Raw genomic sequence first — 17,997 nt, forward strand, 5'->3', positions numbered from 1 at the left:
TTCAATGCTCTCCACAATTTGGTGCCAGCTTACCTACCCTGCCTTATTTTATATTACTTCCCCAAAGCTCTCTATGCAAGAGCCAAACTAGGGCTGTGTTTTCGTGCTTCTGCTCATTTTCTTCTCTGTATATCAAAGGTTTTCTTTCTCTTGACTGTTGCCACCCTTTGAAGCCCAATTACAATGCCATCTTCTTCATAAGACTTTCCTTGATCTCTAGTTGATTTTTCAAACTTCAAACTTTGTTCTTCATGACCTTAATATATTTATGTGTCATTCTTTATTGAAATTACTTGTACTTATATCTATGATTAAAGACAATGAGCTAGAAGGAACTTTGCAAAAACATTTAGTGCAACTCTCTAACTTTGAGAACAATGAAGTTAAGAATCAGAGATGTCAAATGACTTGTTCAACAACACACAGATAATAAACTGCAAATCTGGGATTCAACTCCAGGTGATATAATTTCAAGTTCTAAGGTTGTGTCTACTATAACCATAACCCTCTCCTAGATTAGAAAGCTGCACAATATCAAGGACCATTCCTTCTTACTGTCTACTTTTTAGTTCTATTTGAGGTCAAACAGAAGAAGAGTATAAAGTCTGAATATGTCTGTTTTATTGTTTTGATACAGTATTTAATAGAAGAGAGGTTCAAAATATTGCCTAAAATTATATCTTATTCATTTATCCATATTCCTTTTCAGTACCATTTCTAATTAGAGAAAATAAATAGTTGGCATGGTAAATGAACTATGTAATTTTTCCTTCAACTGTGCTGAGAAATATTTAAATCATTCTAAAGTTCTATTCTACAATGGTCCCACCCTCAAATGATTCTTCTACTTCCCTAGATTTTTCAGAAACCTGAAGAACAGTAAATATTCTGCCTTGTTAGTCAAGTTCACTGTATATCAGTAGGTATACAGTGTAAATGAAAATCACTCAAGTTGATTCATTTACTTGGATATTCATTCCTGGGCTGCAGTTTCCATATCTGTAAAATTAATGTTACACTAAATGTTATCTAAGGTCATATCTTGTTCTAGACATATTATCGTATTTTTTTGATACTTTACTAAGAATTCTCCATAAGCATAAGCATAAGCATCCATAGGAAGCGAGCACTTAAAAATTCAAGTGTTATCAAAATGTACCTGTTAAACAGGTAAGTGGAAACAGCTCAATGGAAAATAAAAGGGGACAAAATATGATTTGACACAAAGCTTAACCAATATCATTTAAGCTACTAAAGATACACTTGTATGCCAATATTTTTTCTTATGGTTTCAAGATCATATCAAATTCCTTTAGAAAAGCTGACTTTTATTGTATACAAAAATTACATTGGGCTTCAGGGTGATATTCTTGAATTTGAAAAAAAAAAGAAAATAAAGTACAACAATGTAGAAAACACTGGGCAGTTATCTCATTTGACCCCTGGGATGGTACTGCTTTCAGCTCAGTCATAACCTCCTGATATCTAGATAGTCATCTTTCTGTGTCCCAGATCATATTATGCTGGCAAAGCTCACAGAAGGATGAAGGAAGTTAGAATAATAATAACTTCCATTTTATGTAACAACTTATAATTATAAAACATTTTAGTTATAATCTAGTGAGGCACATAGTGCAAGGAAAATTCCCATTTTATAGATAGGAAAGCTGAAGCTTTGAGAAAAATGCCTTACTCAAGGTCAGAGAACTAGCAAATTTCAAGAAACAAAATTTGAAACCTGATTCTCTGAATCAGATGATAAGACTTAGAGATGGAAAAGAACTAAGAAGTCTTGTCCAGTGCCCTCATTTACAGATGAGGAAACAAGTCCAGAAACGTTAAGTATGATAACATTTTCAAAAATAATTTCTTCCATAAAGCCAGTCTTGATCTTTCATGAATTGCACACAACCTTTTGGTCTGTTTACCTATCAGTAAAGTGGGATAATAATACTGTACTTATACTACTGCCAAACATTAGGGGTTGAGCCGAGTGTTTTTTTTTTTTTAACACCTTAAAGCACTATCTAAATATTGTCCACCATTATTATAGTGATTATGGGATTGGAAGAATATTCACTAATAATGTCCAAAATATCCCACTGGCACTGAATAAAGTATAAGAACTTAAAGAGATGTGAAAATGAGGAAATGTGAAGCGGGAAGAGGTGAACTGAATTTGTCCGAAGTCGTTTTAAAAATAATTAAGTAGGGATGATTGTAATTCAAGAAGTCTGTTTGCAAATTCAGCTCTTTCCAACAGGAATCCCGAAGCCCAGCATCAGGAAAGCAGGGCAACACAAAAGGAATCCGAAGGTTTAGGATGCAGAAGAAAAAGTATGATTAGAAAGAGAAAGAGAGCTATTTCAATACCTTAGGGTGCTTCTCGTAGTAGTACTGCTGAGTGCGGATCCAGCGCCCTACAAGGTGGTCACGCACCGTGTGGGCTAAGGCGAAATAGTAGTCTCTGGGAGTGGCCACATTCCGATCCTTGACCAGAGTGAAGTGCAGGTGCCGATTAAAACCCTTCTTTAACTCTGCCACGTTCTCAACGCCCACGATACCACGGATACTAATCTGTTTGCGCTTCTCCTGATCAGTCAAAGGTTTAGCCATGGCTGTGGCATGGAGGTATGTCCAAAGAATTGTAAACCAGAAATGATGGGAAAGAGAAGTGTAAAGGTTCAGGGAAGTTTTGAGGCTCCGCCTTTCTGAGTGAAGGCACGTCTGATTGGTGTGCAGCACTGCTCCGCCCTTCTCGTATTAGTTACACAAACTAAAAATTGTCCTCTGCTGGAGAAGATCCTCCAGAGGAAAGGATCTTTAGTTAAGAGTAAACATTTGATAAATGCTTGTTAATTAATAGATTGATTAATTGCTACTAAATTCCTTTTATTTCCATATTTCTGCTCCTCTTACCCAGCCTCCAGTTCCCATTAGAGGCAAAGCTCTGCTTTTAGAAATAAACTAGGGAACAAAAGGAAAGAAAGTATTCTTATTTTATCGTGTCTTGGGTTGCTTTTTATTGCTTCAACTCCTGGAGCTCTGCGAATGGGGCAGGCAAGGAAATTGCCAAAATGGAGATTACCCTAAAGGTCATCCAGTTCAATCAGCAAAACAAAAGGAACGTTTTACATTTTTAGCTACCTTCTTCCCATGAGTCAATTTAAAAAATGAACAAAAACTCTTGTATTTTCAAAGGATCAGACCTTAAATTTGATTGCATAAGGGCATTTGTGAACATATGCTTTTTTTTTAAAGGAGTAAATGAAGACTTTCCAATATGATATTCTTTGGGTCCCATTTGTCCTCATTCAATTCTTTAAAAAATAAAACAAAAAACAACTCTTTATCTTCCTTCTAAGTGCTAATATTCTTTTGGTTTCATTGCAGAAGAGAGATAAAGGATAGGCAATGAGGGTATTGTCCAGGGTCACACAGTTTGGAAGTGTTTTAGGCTAAATTTGAATCCAGGTACAATCCCTACTGTTTCTAGGCCAGACACTCAATCCTCTGAACCACCTAGTTGCCCTCTTCATTAAATTCGAATTCTTTTATGATGATTCAAATTCTTCAATATTCTTTGGCTCAGAGTCCTTTTGCATAAGATTTTAAATATTGTTGGAAACTGAATAGTCAGTGTTCTAATGGGATGTAGAATTAGGAAGTTTGAGAGAGAAAAGGCCCTGATATTTTGGTTTCCAGCTTTAAGAAAGAAGACACAAAGTTCCATATTCTGTTCATCTCCAAGTCAGTCACTAAATATTTCTTAAGTACCTATCATGTGCCAAACACTGTGCTACATGCTGGGGATTCAAAAAAAAACACAGTTTTTATTCTCAAGTAACTATAATGGAGGAGACAATGTAAAAGACTAAGTACCAACAGGTGACAAAATAATTTTGAATAATCAACAAAAGGAAATCATTTGGAATTAGAAAATGCTTCCTATAGAAGCAAAATTTTTTAGCTAGGACTATAAGGAAAACAGGGAACCTAGGAGGCACACAGGATATATATAGCCAGTGAAAATACCTAGAGTCAAGGGATGCATTGTTGTTTTTTGTTGTTGTTTTTTTCAATAACAAGGAGGTCAGTGTTATTGGATCTCTGATTATAGGACCGTGTAAGGTGAAAAAAGGCTGGAAATGTGTGGTAGGGGGTACAGATTATAAAAAGTTTTGACAAATGTCAAACAGAAGATTTTATATTTGATCCAGGAAGTAATAAGGAGTCACTGGAGTTAAGACTGGTAAGAAACTGATATGATCCTGACATAGTGCTGGCTGCTTTCTTTCTTTTTTTTTTTTTAAAGAACCCTTCCTTCCTGTTGGTTCTAGAGCAGAAGAGTAGTAAGGACTAAGTAATTTGGGTACAGTGACTTTCCAAGGGTCAGTTAGTGTCCAGGGTTAGATTTGAACCCAGGAATCCATTTCTAGGGCTAGGTAACCACTGAGTCACCTAACTGTTCCTTGGTTTCTCTCTAAAATCTTTCCTTTCAGGGACCTGAAGAGAATGTGGTATGATATATTTTCTTTTCCAAAGCTGGAAACCAGAAGACAAGGGTTTGTTTTTTTCCCCCAAGTTCTTAACAATGTTCATGAAAAACATTTGGTCCAGTTATTTTTGAAAGATGAGGAAATTAAGCCTCAGAAGGGTGCTAAGTTTTTTTGTTTGCTTGTTTGGGGATTTATTTAGGTTAAAAATTGATTTCATAAAATAACTAGGATTAACGGCTGGGTCTTCTAAATATCAGACTTTACTATATAGCAATTCATACAGAGGCTTTTTGGTAGGGACTCAAGGTAAGGGGGACAAGATTTTGAAACTAGGTTCAAAAATTACATGGACATAATAATAAAGGAGGTTTATAGGAGGAATAACTAGACTATGTTAATAAATCAATTAGTGAAAATGTATTATGTACCCAACTGAAAATGCCTCTACTTCTGTTGCTAGGATATTAAGTATTACTGGAAAAAATCATGAAATTGAGCCATTTTTCCTACTATAAACTCATGATGTAGGCCCTCACTGCTGCTTGCCTTTTTCTTTATTCTACTTCAATTGGTTCTACATACTTTTCTCTGTAGCTACTAATCTTAACATTTTTTCTTCCTTCTCAAGCCCAGACAAAATTTTAATTTTTTTTTCATCCTCTCATGGTGGTCCAGACTCCATATTTCACCAAGGATATTGAAATCATTCATATTGCTAGGTACATTCCCAGTTCTCATCTACTCTCATTCTCTTCCCATATATTCTTGATCTTAGGAGAACCCAACTCATTTTCCAGCATGAACTTTAAGTCAGACTAAAGTGTTCTGTGATTTTTAGTCTTAACCCAATCGGCATAACTGTTTTCACTTGTACTGTTAACACTAAATTCATTAGCCACTCATCTGCCTTCAAGTCACATGGTTAAAAGTCAAACTTTCTGTCAACCTGCTGAATGTATGGGGACACTTTAATTTTTTTTTCCCACTGGCAATCCAAATGTTCTCAGAATATATACACTCAGAGGTGTGTGTGTATGTATGTGTATGATATATATTAGTATTGAAATGTTATTTGGTATTCACCATGTTGAGAGCCTCCAAAAATTCTTACCTATCTTTTTCTGTCTTTCCAAGATTCAGATCAAACATCAAATGAAGCCATTCATTATTTCATGCTTGTGGGAATAATCTCTCCCAAAATTTCTTTGTATATTTTTCTATCTATTCTGTTTATATTTATGAATGGGGAATATCTTTGAAGTATGTCTAGATTACCTAATATGGAGGTATGCTTAGTTCTCTACCATGTGGGTGGGAGTAATTCTCCTTTGATTGGCTGTGAAATCAGCATGCACTAAGAAAAGTCAAGAGACTGAAATAATTTCTCATTACTGATTTTTTTTTCTCTTACTCTCACTCTTGTTCATTTCTTGTGTACAGAGGGTGAAGATTCTTTTTTTGTGAGCTTTTTTTTGCTTCATTCAGAGGTGAAAATCATAGTCTGAACTGGTGAGAATACAAGGTCTTTTTTCCCTTCCCTTCTCTTTTACCCTAGCTCCAAGAAATGGAATCAGAGGATTCCTGGTTTCTGTTCTTTGTTGTATGTCCTTCTTGGTTCCAGTGCAATGGACTGGAGTTCAGGTCATAGTAATCTTACAACTGGGGTTATAGGCTGGATGGTTCAACACAGTCAGCAGGAAAGCCCTGAGAAGACAGGGTGTTTGGGTCTGGAATCTGAGGAGGTAGTTTGGACTTGGAATTTGTTACTACTGTATAATGGAAATTGAGCTAAACCATGAACTGAATCATCTTACATTCTCTAGAGACTGAAGTAGTATAAGGAGGATGGGGACTATGCCTTTGTAGGATTAAAATTTTGAGTAAATAATTGCTTATAAAAGGTACTTTTAGTGGTTAAAGGGAAACGGAGTAGAGGGAACCCATTTCCTACATTTGAAAAACATCATAAGTGGAGCCATTTACAGAAAGCTTAAAATACCCCGTCTCCCTTAAGCATACCGGATAATCCTGGGAGTGAGGTGAAATGTAATATACCTAGTCTTCCAAGTGTGAAATGTAATATACCTAGTCTTCCAAGTCCCAAATCCAAACCACCTCCTCAGGTTCCAGACCCATTGTAAAAGATCTTTATGTTGTCAAGAATGGAAACCAAAAGGTGAAGAGGACAATAGATTGTACCACGTTTAAGGAATAAACATGAGTTTGGATATATTTTGGGAAAAAGTGGAAGACAGAAGGGACTGATATGCTATATGTCCATAGGGTCACAAAGAGTAGGGTATAACTTAATGACAATAATAACAGCACACCCTAGATAACTCAGAATAAGTTGAAATTACCCCAAGTGTTCATTTCATCTTTACAGTTGTACCTCTAATGATGATGAATATCCTTCCTTCTTTTGTTTCCCCTATCTCATACAGCATTTACAAAAACATAAAAAGTCAAATTGAGGTTTCAAAACAATACTAAATAATAAATGACTATTTACTTCCAGCTGGTTTTCCTACCTGGAAACACTCCTCATTTTTGTCTATTCTCTACACAACTGAAAGTTCAAATCTGGCTTCAGAAACTTACTAGTTGTGTGACCCTAGACAAGTCATTTAATCCTGTTTGCCTTAGTTTCCTCATTGTAAAATGATCTGGAGAAGGAAACGTCAAACCCCTTGATTATCTTTGCCAAGAAGATCCTAAATGGATCATGAAGAATTGGACAGGACTGAAATGACTGTACAATAACAACAACAACAACAATTTCCAGTATCAAACAAATCTGCCTGACTTTAAAGCTCTTTCCTACCTTAACAATGCTTTTACACTTTATTCCCCCTCATACTCTAATCTAATGACACTAACTTACTTGCTGGTCTTCAAAGAAGATACTTCATCTTCTGATTCTTGTGAATTTTCTCTGACTGTCCTCCATGCCTGTTCTTCAGTTTCTATCTCAGGACTGTTCTGACTTCCTTCAATTCCTAGCTAAAATTCTATCGTTTATATTGTCTTTACTGTCTTATTTAATTATAGCACTTTCCTTCTGTTGGTTATTTACAATAAATCTTGTCCTATCTCCATATATCTTATTTGTTTATAGCTGTTTACATGTTGTTTTCCCCATTAGTCTATGAACTCCATGAACAAAATAACTGATTTTTTTGCTTTTTATTCATTTTTTTAAAAAGTGCTTGTACACATCCCCTTAGGGTCTAATAAATGCTTGTTGACTTGACTTTTTTAACCACAAGGAACTGCAGACAGAATAAAAGAAGCAAAAAAAAAAAACCCTCTCAAAATGCTTAGTTGTTCTTAAATATTGACAATAGTAAAGAAAGAGAAATACAAAACTGACATTTAATCATTCAGAAATAAAAGACAACTTCAATACCAGCCTCTCTCTAAAGATACATAGTGACTTCAGCAGGACTTCATAATGGATATAACTCATTTCCAGTTCCGATTTCTTTTAGGTATTAGCATCTATTACTACATGCAAGTTTGCATAGTGTTTTAAAAACTTGAGAATTGGTCTATTAAAATTTCAATTTAGATCACCCTAGTGCAAATATCAATAATATGGAAATAGGTCTTGATCAATGATATGCAAAACCCAGTGGAATTCCGCATCAGCTACCGGAGTGGGGGTGAGAAGAGAGGAGGTAAAGAACATGATTCTTGTAACCATGGAAAAATACTCTAAATTAACTAATTAAATAAAAATTTCCAAAAAATAAAAGTTCAACTTGAAGGGAAAGGGTTTTGTTTGTTTGTTTGTTTGTTTGTTTTGGTAACAGACTTGCCATATATATCAAGAAAAGCAATTTTTTTCTTTTTTAGAATAGAAATTGATTAAATCTAGAGATCTGAAATATATGCTATAAATGAATCAAATTGCTTATTTTGCAGATGAGAAAAATGAAGGCAAGAGAGAGCAAGTTATTTACTCAACATAACAGTGAATCATTGACTAAGTCAAGGCTAGATTCTAGGTTCTCTGACTCCTAAATCAATAGACTTTGCAGTACACCATGCTGACTTTTTTTCTATTTAGCCAATCTATTTTCCCTTCATCTTCCTTGTTTATTCTATTTACTTGGCTCTTTCTCTGCTGTACTCTGATCTTTTGATTTTGCTCTGATTACTGAAATAGAAGGAATAGTTCCATGCATGTAAACATGACCAAGCACAAACATCATTTACCAAATGGTTAGGTAAACCATTAAAAAATGAAAAAATGGGTTTTGAAAGTATAGTCAATATTGACTAGAAAAATGAAATTCATATAGAGAAAAAAGATGAATACTAATAAGGATAAAAATGCAAAGAAAAGTGGAAAGGAAAAGGGTATAATTGTACCAGATGTCAAACTATATAATAAAGCAGTAATCATTAAAATGCTTTTGTACTGCTTGTTAAAGAGAAATTTTGATGAATAGGTATAAATATAAATATTGGATATTGTACTAGTGGGGAATCAGGAACCAAAGTTTTGACAGGTAACTGAGAGAGAGGGAACAAATAAAAAGGTACACCAATTTTCTCTCACCCCCAGGAAGAACTGTCTGGAAAATGGCATTATATCTGACCAGACCTGAAGGGTAAGAGAAAATCCCCTTCAATCTCTTTCTTCTTTAGTTGACTGTATATATGAAGATGTCTGAGTTCTCATTAAGTTGAAAATATTTACTTATTAAATAAGGGGTTGGATATAATAAATTAGAAAAAAGAAAACAGAGAGTCCCTAAACTATCTCCCTCCTATAGTTATCTTCACGGGTTTGAGACTCAAGTCTAGGGACTAAGTCCTAGGTAATCTCAGTATCTTTGTAGGTTCAAGATGATGGTGTTTTTTGACACAGAGATATAGCTTTGAAGGAGTCTTCTGAAGGATAGGCTATTGCCTTCCCCAAAGGTAAAAAAAGTCTATAACCAACCACTGAAGGACAGATGATTAGTCTGGACCTTTTTCTGCTCAATGAGGGATTTGTAGCTAAGTAGGCTCAGTGAGGATTTTGCTCCTTCCCTCTTCAATTCAAAAAGGGAAAAGCCAGCAATCTCTAACTGCTCCACTCCTTTTCTTAGCTGGATGTTCCATTCCCATCCCCCATTGGCACTTTATTTCATGAGTTAACTTTGCAAATCCAGTCCTTGCATTTACTTCAGCATTTCTCTATCCCAAAACTCCTCCTTTTTTCTGTTGTACAGGGTCAGCCTGACATCTGTATACCAAAGTCTAGTACTTACCTTATTAATTATCATTCTATCTTATCGATCTTATGAAATATAATATTCTAAATATTCCTCCACCCCCAAAATAACAAATCTTAATCTATTTTAAACATCCTAATTTATCTAAATTCTATGCTAAGATCAGGATTAAAGGAAAGTGGAAGGTAGGAAAACAATTCAAATACATAGGTATTTTGAACATAGTAACAGTTTCAACAATGTAACACTTTTTCTGTTTTCCTATCTCAATGAACAATAACAATTTTCTAACTATGAACTCATGAAATCTATTAACTTCTATGGTAATAATAACTTTTCTTTTAAAAATTATATCACAAGATATGATATTTGCCATGGTCAGGGTCCAGCCTCATTAGTGACTCCAGGCTTCCCAACAGGTGGCGAACAATCAGTCAAAATAAATAAAATAAAATAAATGACAAATGGAAGACAGTTTAATCATTACGGCCATGGGACTGCTTTGCACCTAACAGCTGCTCCACTATCCCGATGTCTGATCTTTATTTTTATACCCATTTTCTTGGCATGCAAAATCAAAGAGAGATAATTGGAAAAGTGATACATAAACTTTTAACAAATCACTTGATTAACATTCTATATTTTTGTATTGTGATTAAAGACAATAAATGTTGCACACAAGATAAATGATTTCATCACAGGTGGCTTAATTTTCTCATTACCCTGTAAGAAGTTTTGAGCTTACAAACAATCAAGGAGAATTACATATTGTGTTTAATAAAATGCAATAATGAATCAACAATTCTTAGAAGACAATTCAACAATCATATCATCGAGATTGGGGGGTACTGGGAGCATAATTCAAATTTAGTATTAGACTGGTAATTTCTCAGGGTTCTCACTAGGGAGTTTCCCACTGGCAAGTTACTGGTTTGTGAAATCAAGTCACTGAGGCATATTGAAGCTTGGTGTGTCTGTACTGTACCTGTACATATTGTGTGGGCCTCTATGATTGATTTGTGTGATGGCTTCATGAGAAAGTTTTGGGCTTGGTCTGTAGCTGCGGTTTTGCTGGGAATTATGTACCTAAGTTAACCCATGATAGTCTTTTGGGATTGGGTTTGAGGGTCTGATATTTTGGTGATGTTTTGGGGAATTAGGGTATAAGTGTTTTGCTCTTGCATTATTTCTTTTGAGACTAGGAGGAATAATAATCATACCAATTCATAGGTAATGGACATTGATGAAAGGTCAAGTCACATCTCACCAAGGACCACTCTGTGGTCTCCCCAGCTATTACACATGACTCTGTCAAGGCAGATGGGGGTCTGATGACCCCCAGAAGATATTTTTCTGTCCCTAGTCTATCTCTAGTTCCAAACTACCCTGAGCTAATCTCTCCCTATTGGTTAATGGTTAGACCATTATTATCATACAAATGTACATTATCTTTCTGTACAAACTTTACATATGTACAACTATGTTACATTTTAACATGAGTCCTAACCAGAAGTCATTCAGACAAGAATCTTTGTATCTTCTTGCCTGCATGAGTCCTGAAGAAGCTCAAATAGGTTAATCTTATGTACGATGCAACCCAAAAATATCAGTGTGAATAAATATTTATGTGCTAATTATGTACTGTTGCATGCATACTTACTACTTCAGGTAATCCTCTTCATATATTGCCTGAAGATCTAAGATTTTTTCTTCCTGTTATGATTCTAATGTATATGTGAATGCATTGCCCTATATGTGAAATTAACATATATGACAAATAATCTTAAGTGACCCATTATCATCAGTTTTCTCTTAGTTATTTTGTTGTCCTTGGTGTTGATTGAAGTAAATATCTGGTCCTGTGACTTCCTCTGTTCAGCATGCATATTTGCCTATCATCTCACTTTGATTTAAGTCCTGTATTCTCTGATAATTTTAACAAACAGGATCATGCACGAATGTAAGATTATTGTGTACATGCATGTAATATTGATTTTCTTCATGTGTGCATGTAAGAATGAATCTTTATGTGTGTCTGTAAGTATCCTACTATGCAAATACATGTATGTGTGTATGCAATGTAGATTTTTAAAAATCTGCTGTAAGAATATCATATGGTTTTGAGACTCGAGATATGATTTTGAGATTTGGAGTTGGAGACTTCCTTCTAGTTTTGATTTAACCTTCAGATGGTAATCTAAGCTTAGATTTTTTATGATGTTATGTGTTAGCAGAGATTTGTGTCCTCATATGTTAGCAGAGATTTATGTTGTTATATGGAGCAATTTCTTTTTTTGTTGAATTAATTTATTTAGTCAATTTAGAACATAATTCCTTGGTTACAAGAATCACATTATTTCCCTCCCTTTCCTCTACCACCCTTCCTGTAGCCGATGCACAATTTCATTGGGTATTGCATGTGTCCTTGATCTGAACCTATTTCCATGTTGTTGGTGTTTGCATTAGTATGTTCATTGAGAGTCTACATCCCCAGCCATATCCCCTTGACCCATGTATTCAAGCAGTTGGTTTTCTTTGGTGTTTCTACTCCCATAGTTTTTCCTTTGAATGTGGATAGTGTTTGTTCTCACAGATCCCTACAGGTTGTTCAGGATTACTGCATTGCCACTAATGGAGAACTCCATTACATTCGATTGTACCATAATGTGTCAGTCTCTGTGTACAATGTTTTCCTGATTCTGCTCCTTTTGCTCTGCATCAATTCCTTGAGGTCATTCAAGGTCCCATGGAATTCCTCCACTTTATTATTCCTTTGAGCACAATAGTATTCCATCATGAACATATGCTATAATTTATTCAGCACTTACCCAATTGAAGGGCATCCCCTCGTTTTCTAATTTTTTGCCACCACAAAGAGCACAGCTATGAATATTCTTCTGCATGTATTTTTCCTTATTATCTCTTTGGGGTACAAACCCAGCAATGCTATGGATGGATCAAAGGGAAGACAGGCATTTACCACCCTCTGGGCATAGTTCCAAATTGCCCTTCAGAATGGTTGTATTAATTCACAACTCCACCAGCAATGCATTAATATCTTGACTTTGCCACATACCCTCCACGTTTCATTACTTTCCATTACTATCATGTTAGCCAATCTACTAGATGTGAGGGGATACCTCAGAGTTGTTTTGACTTGCACCTCTCTAATTATAAGAGATTTAGAACACTTTTTCATGCACTTATTAATAATTTTGATTTCTTTAACTGAAAATTGCCTTTTCATGTCCCTTGCCCATATATCAATTGGAGAATGGCTTGATTTTTTGTACAATTGGTATAGCTCTTTATAATTTTGAGTAATTAAACCTTTGTCAGAGGTTTTTGTTATGAAGATGATTTCCAATTAGTTGCTTCCATTTTAATTTTGGTTGCATTGGTTTGGTTTGTACAAAACCTTTTTAAGATGATGTAATCAAAATTATTGATTTTAAATTTTGTGATTTTTTTTCTAGATCTTGCTTGGTTTTAAAATTTTTTCTTTCCCAAAGATCTGACATGTATACTATTCTGTGTTCACCTAATTTTCTTATAGTTTCTTTCTTTATATTCAAGTCATTCACCCATTCTGAGTTTATCTTGGTGTAGGGTGTGAGATGTTGATCCAAATCAAATCTCTCCAATACTGTCTTCTAATTATCCCAGCAATTTTTATCAAATAGTGGGGTTTGGTCCCCAAAACTGGGGTCTTTGGACTTATCATAAACTGTCTTGCTGAGGTCACTTACCCCAAGTCTATTCCACTGATCCTCCTTTCTGTCTCTTAGCCAGTACCAAATTATTTTGATGACCACTACTTTATAGTATAGTTTGAGATCTGGGACTGCAAGGCCTCCTTCCTTTGCATTTTTTTCATGATTTTCCCAGATATACTTGATCTTTTGTTCTTCCAAATGAACTTTGTTATGGCATTTTCTAATTCAGTACAAAAGTTTTTTGGTAGTTCAATGGGTATGGCATTAAAAAAAGTAAATAAGGTTGAGTAGGATGGTCATTATTATTATGTTAGCTCATCCTATCCATGAGCAGTTGATGTTTTCCCAATTGTTTAGATTTAGTTTTAATTGTGTTTAGAGTGTTTTATAGTTATGTTCATATAGTTTCTGTGTCTCGACAGATAGATTCCTAAGTATTTTATATTGCCTAGGGTGATTCTAAATGGAATTTCTCTTTCTAATTCTTGCTGCAGAGATGTGTTGGAGGTATATAGAAATGCTGATGATTTATGTGGGTTTATTTTGTATCCTGCAACTTTGCTAAAGTTGTTGATTATTTTGACTAGCTTTTTGATTGATTCTCTAAGATTCTTTAAAGAGACCATCATATCATTTGCAAAGAATGATAGCTTGGTCTCCTCATGGCCTATTTTAATACCTTCAATTTCTTTTTCTTCTTTAATTGCTATAGCTGGTGTTTCTAGTAGAATGTTAAATAATAGAGGTGATAATGGACATCTTGTTTCACCCCTGATCTTATTAGGAAGACTTCTAGTTTCTCCCCATTGCAGAAGATGTTTGCTGATGGTTTTAGATATATACTGTTCATTATTTTAAAGAAAGATCCTTCTATTCCTATGCTTTCTAATGTTTTCAATAGGAATAATTGTTGTATTTTGTCAAAGGCTTTTTATGTGTCTATTATGTGATTTTTGATGATTTGCTTATTAATATAGTCAATTATGTGGATGGTTTTCTAATATTGAACCATCCTTGCATTCCTTGTATGAATCCTACCTGGTCATAGTGAATAACACTCTTTTTGCATCATTATTCATTAATGAAATTGGTCTATAGTTTTCTTTCTCTGTCTTTGGCCTGCCTGGCTTTTGGAATCAGTACAATATTTGTGTCATAAAAGGAATTTGGTAAAACTCCTTTGCTTATTCTGTCAAATAGTTTGTATAATATTGGGATTAGTTGTTCTTTGAATGTTTGAAAGAATTCATTTGTGAATTGATCTGGACCTGGGAGTGTTTTCTTAGGGAGTTCTTTGATGGCTTGTTCAATTTCTTCTTCTGATATGGGGTTTATTTCTTCCTCTGTTAGTCTAGGAAATTTATATTTTTGTAAATATTCATCCATATCACATAGATTATCATATTTATTCACTTATATTTGGGCATAATAATTTTTAATGACTGCCTTAATTTCCTCTTTATTAGAGTTGAGGTCTCCCTTTTCATCTTGGATACGGTCAAGTTGGTTTTCTTCTTTCCTTTTTAAAATTAGATTGACCAGTACTTTGTCTATGGTATTTGTTTTTTTTTTCTCAAAGTAACAGATTTTTTATTACTAAATCAATATTTCTATGACTCTCAATTTTACTAGTTTCTACTTTGAGTTTTAGGATCTCTAATTTAGTCTTCATCTGAGGATTTTTAATTTGTTCACTTTCTTGTTTTTTGATTTGCATGCCCAATTCATTGACCTCTGTCCCCTCTAATTTGTTAATATATGAACTCAAGGATATAAATTTCCCCCTGAGTACTGCTTTGGCTGCATCCCATAGGTTTTGAAAGGATGTCTCATCATTGTCATATTCTTCAATGAAATTATGAATTGTTCTATGATTTGTTCTTTAACTAACCGGTTTTGGAGAATCATATTGTCTAATTTCCAATTAATTTTTGAATTACCTCTCCATGTACCCTTACTAATTATTAGTTTCATTGCATTGTGATCTGAGAAGGTTCCATTTATTATTTTTGCTCTTTTGCACTTGTTTGCAATGTTGTTATGTCCTAATACATGGTTAATCTTTGTGAATGTACCATGTGCTGCTGAAAAGAAGGTATATTCCTTTTTATCCTATTTATTTTTCTCTACATATCTATTAACTCTAATTTTTCTAAGATTTCATTCACTTCTCTTACCTCTTTCTTATTTTTTTGGTTTGATTAATATAGTTCTGATAGAGGAAGGTTCAGGTCTCCCACTAGTATAGTTTTTCTATCTATTTTATCTTTGTGCTACACTAGTTTGTCCTTTAGAAATTTGGATGCTATGCCATTTGGTGCATATATGTTGAGTACTGATATTTCCTTATTGTCTATACTGCCTTTTATCAGGATGTAATCACCTTCCCTATCTTTTTAAACTAGATCTATTTTTACTTTGACTTTTTCGGATATCATGATTGAGACTCCTGCCTTCTTTTTATCAGTTGATGCCCAATAGATTTGGCTCCATCCTCTTACTTTCACCCTATGCATGTCTATCTTCCTAATATGTGTTTCTTGTAGAAGCATATGGTAGGGTTTTGGTTTCTAATCAACTCTACTATTTGCTTTCTTTTTATAAGTAAGTTCATTCCATTCACAATCAGAGTTATGATTACTAGCTGTGTATTTCATAGCATTTTCATTTCTACTACAAGTCCTGCCTTTTCTTCTTTCCCCATTTCCTTCTGCACCAATGTTTTGTTTTAAATCAGTCCCCTAGTTCCCACCCTTATTTTACTTCCTTTTCTACCACCTCCCTTCTTATTCCCCCCTTATTTTCTTTAAAGACTTTTTAAACTACCCTCTACCCTCTCCCTCCTTTTTTCATGCTTCTGTCCCTACCATTCCATTTGTTAGCCTTCTGCTTCCCTATAGGGAGCAAATCAATTGTCTGCTCCAATCGATTGGATTGTTTTTCCCTCTTTGAGTCAATTTCAATGCACGTAAGAGTTGAGTATTTCCTATCTCCAACCTCTTTATCTTTCCAGTGTGTTGATATTCTCCTCCTCCCACCATGAGCTTCTTTGTGACATATAAATTTATCCCCTTCTGTTTCTTTGCCCATTTCTTTTAGTATTAACCTAATTTTAGCTTCAATTGCATATATATCTTTGGGTTTATCATATACTGTCTTGCTGAGGTCACTTGCCCCAAGTCTATTCCACTGATCCTCCTTTCTGTCTCTTAGCAAGTAACAAATTGGTTTGATGACTGCTGCTTTGTAATATAGTTTGAGATCTGGGACTGCAAGGCCCCCTTTCTTTGTATTTTTTTTCATTATTTCCCTGGATATCCTTGATCCTTTGTTCTTCCAAATGAACTTTGTTATGGTTTTTTCTAAATCAGTAAAGAAATTTTTTTGGAAGTTCAATGGGTATGGCACTAAATAGATAAATAAGTTTGGGTAGGATGTTCATCTTTATTATATTGGCTCTTCCTACCCATGAGCAGTTAATGTTTTTCCAATTGCTTAGGTCTAATTTTAGTTGTGTAGAGAGTGTTTTGTAGTTGTATTCATATAGTTCCTGTGTTTGTCTCGGGAGATAGATTCCTAGGTATTTTATTTTGTCTAAGGTGATTTTGAATGGGGTTTCTCTTTCTAGTTTTTGCTGCTGAGATGAGTTGGAAACATATAGAAATGCTGATGACATTTATTTTGTATCCTGCAACTTTGCTAAAGTTATTGATTATTTCGAGTAACTTTTGGTTGATTCTCTAGGATTCCTTAAGTAAACGATCATATCAACTGCAAAGAGTGATAGCTTGGTCTCCTCATTGCCAATTTTAGTACCTTCAATTTATTTTTCTTCACTAATTGCTACTGCTAGTGTTTCTAGTACAATGTCAAATAGTAGAGGTGATAATGGGCATCCTTCTTTCACTCCTGATCTTAATGGGAATGCATCTAGGTTATCCCCATTGCAGATGATATTAGCTGATGGTTTTAGATATATACTGTTTATTATTTTTAGGAACGACCCTTCTATTCCTATGCTTTCTAATGTTTTTAATAGGAATGGGTGTTGTATTTTATCAAAGGCTTTTTCTGTGTCTATTGAGATAATCATGTGATTCTTGTTGGTTTGTTTGTTGATGTTGTCAATTATGTGGATGGTTTTCCTAATATTGAACCAGCCCTGCATCCCTGGTATAAATCCTACTTGATCTTGATGGATGACCCTTCTGATCACTTGCTGGAGTCTTTTTCATATTATCCTATTTAAGATTTTTGGATCTATATTCATTAGGGAGATTGGTCTATAGTTTTCTTTCTCCATTTTTGCCCTGCCTGGTTTTGGAATCAGTACCATGTTTGTGTCATGAAAGGAGTTTGGTAGAACTCCCTCTTTGCTTATTATGTCAAATAGTTTGTATAGTTTGGGATTAACTGTTCTTTGAATGTTTGATAGAATTCACTTGTGAATCCATCAGGCCCTGGAGATTTTTTCTTAGGGAGTTCTTTGATGGCCTTTTGGATTTCATTTTCTGATATGGTATTATTTAAGAATTCTATTTCTTCTTCTGTTAG

At 34.6% G+C, this 17,997-nt stretch overlaps 1 protein-coding gene across 3 annotated transcripts in view; it reads right to left on the minus strand.

The window, feature by feature from the left end:
- Nucleotides 1–17,997, minus strand: part of PYGL (glycogen phosphorylase L) — a 254,882-nt gene that overhangs the window by 182,829 nt on the left and 54,056 nt on the right. Inside the window, exon 1 of one of the 3 annotated variants that reach the window (XM_001363137.4) lies at nt 2,374–2,668. The exons of 1 other annotated variant lie outside the window; for it this stretch is intronic. In XM_001363137.4, coding sequence (XP_001363174.1) covers nt 2,374–2,616 — 243 coding nt within the window. In that variant the 5' untranslated portion in view covers nt 2,617–2,668. Of the gene's footprint in view, nt 1–2,373; nt 2,669–17,997 lie in introns of those variants that run through there. One more of the 3 variants, XM_056821108.1, reaches the window with a different exon arrangement.

The sequence above is a fragment of the Monodelphis domestica genome, chromosome 1 (genome assembly GCF_027887165.1).
Source record: "Monodelphis domestica isolate mMonDom1 chromosome 1, mMonDom1.pri, whole genome shotgun sequence".
NCBI lineage: Eukaryota > Metazoa > Chordata > Mammalia > Didelphimorphia > Didelphidae > Monodelphis > Monodelphis domestica.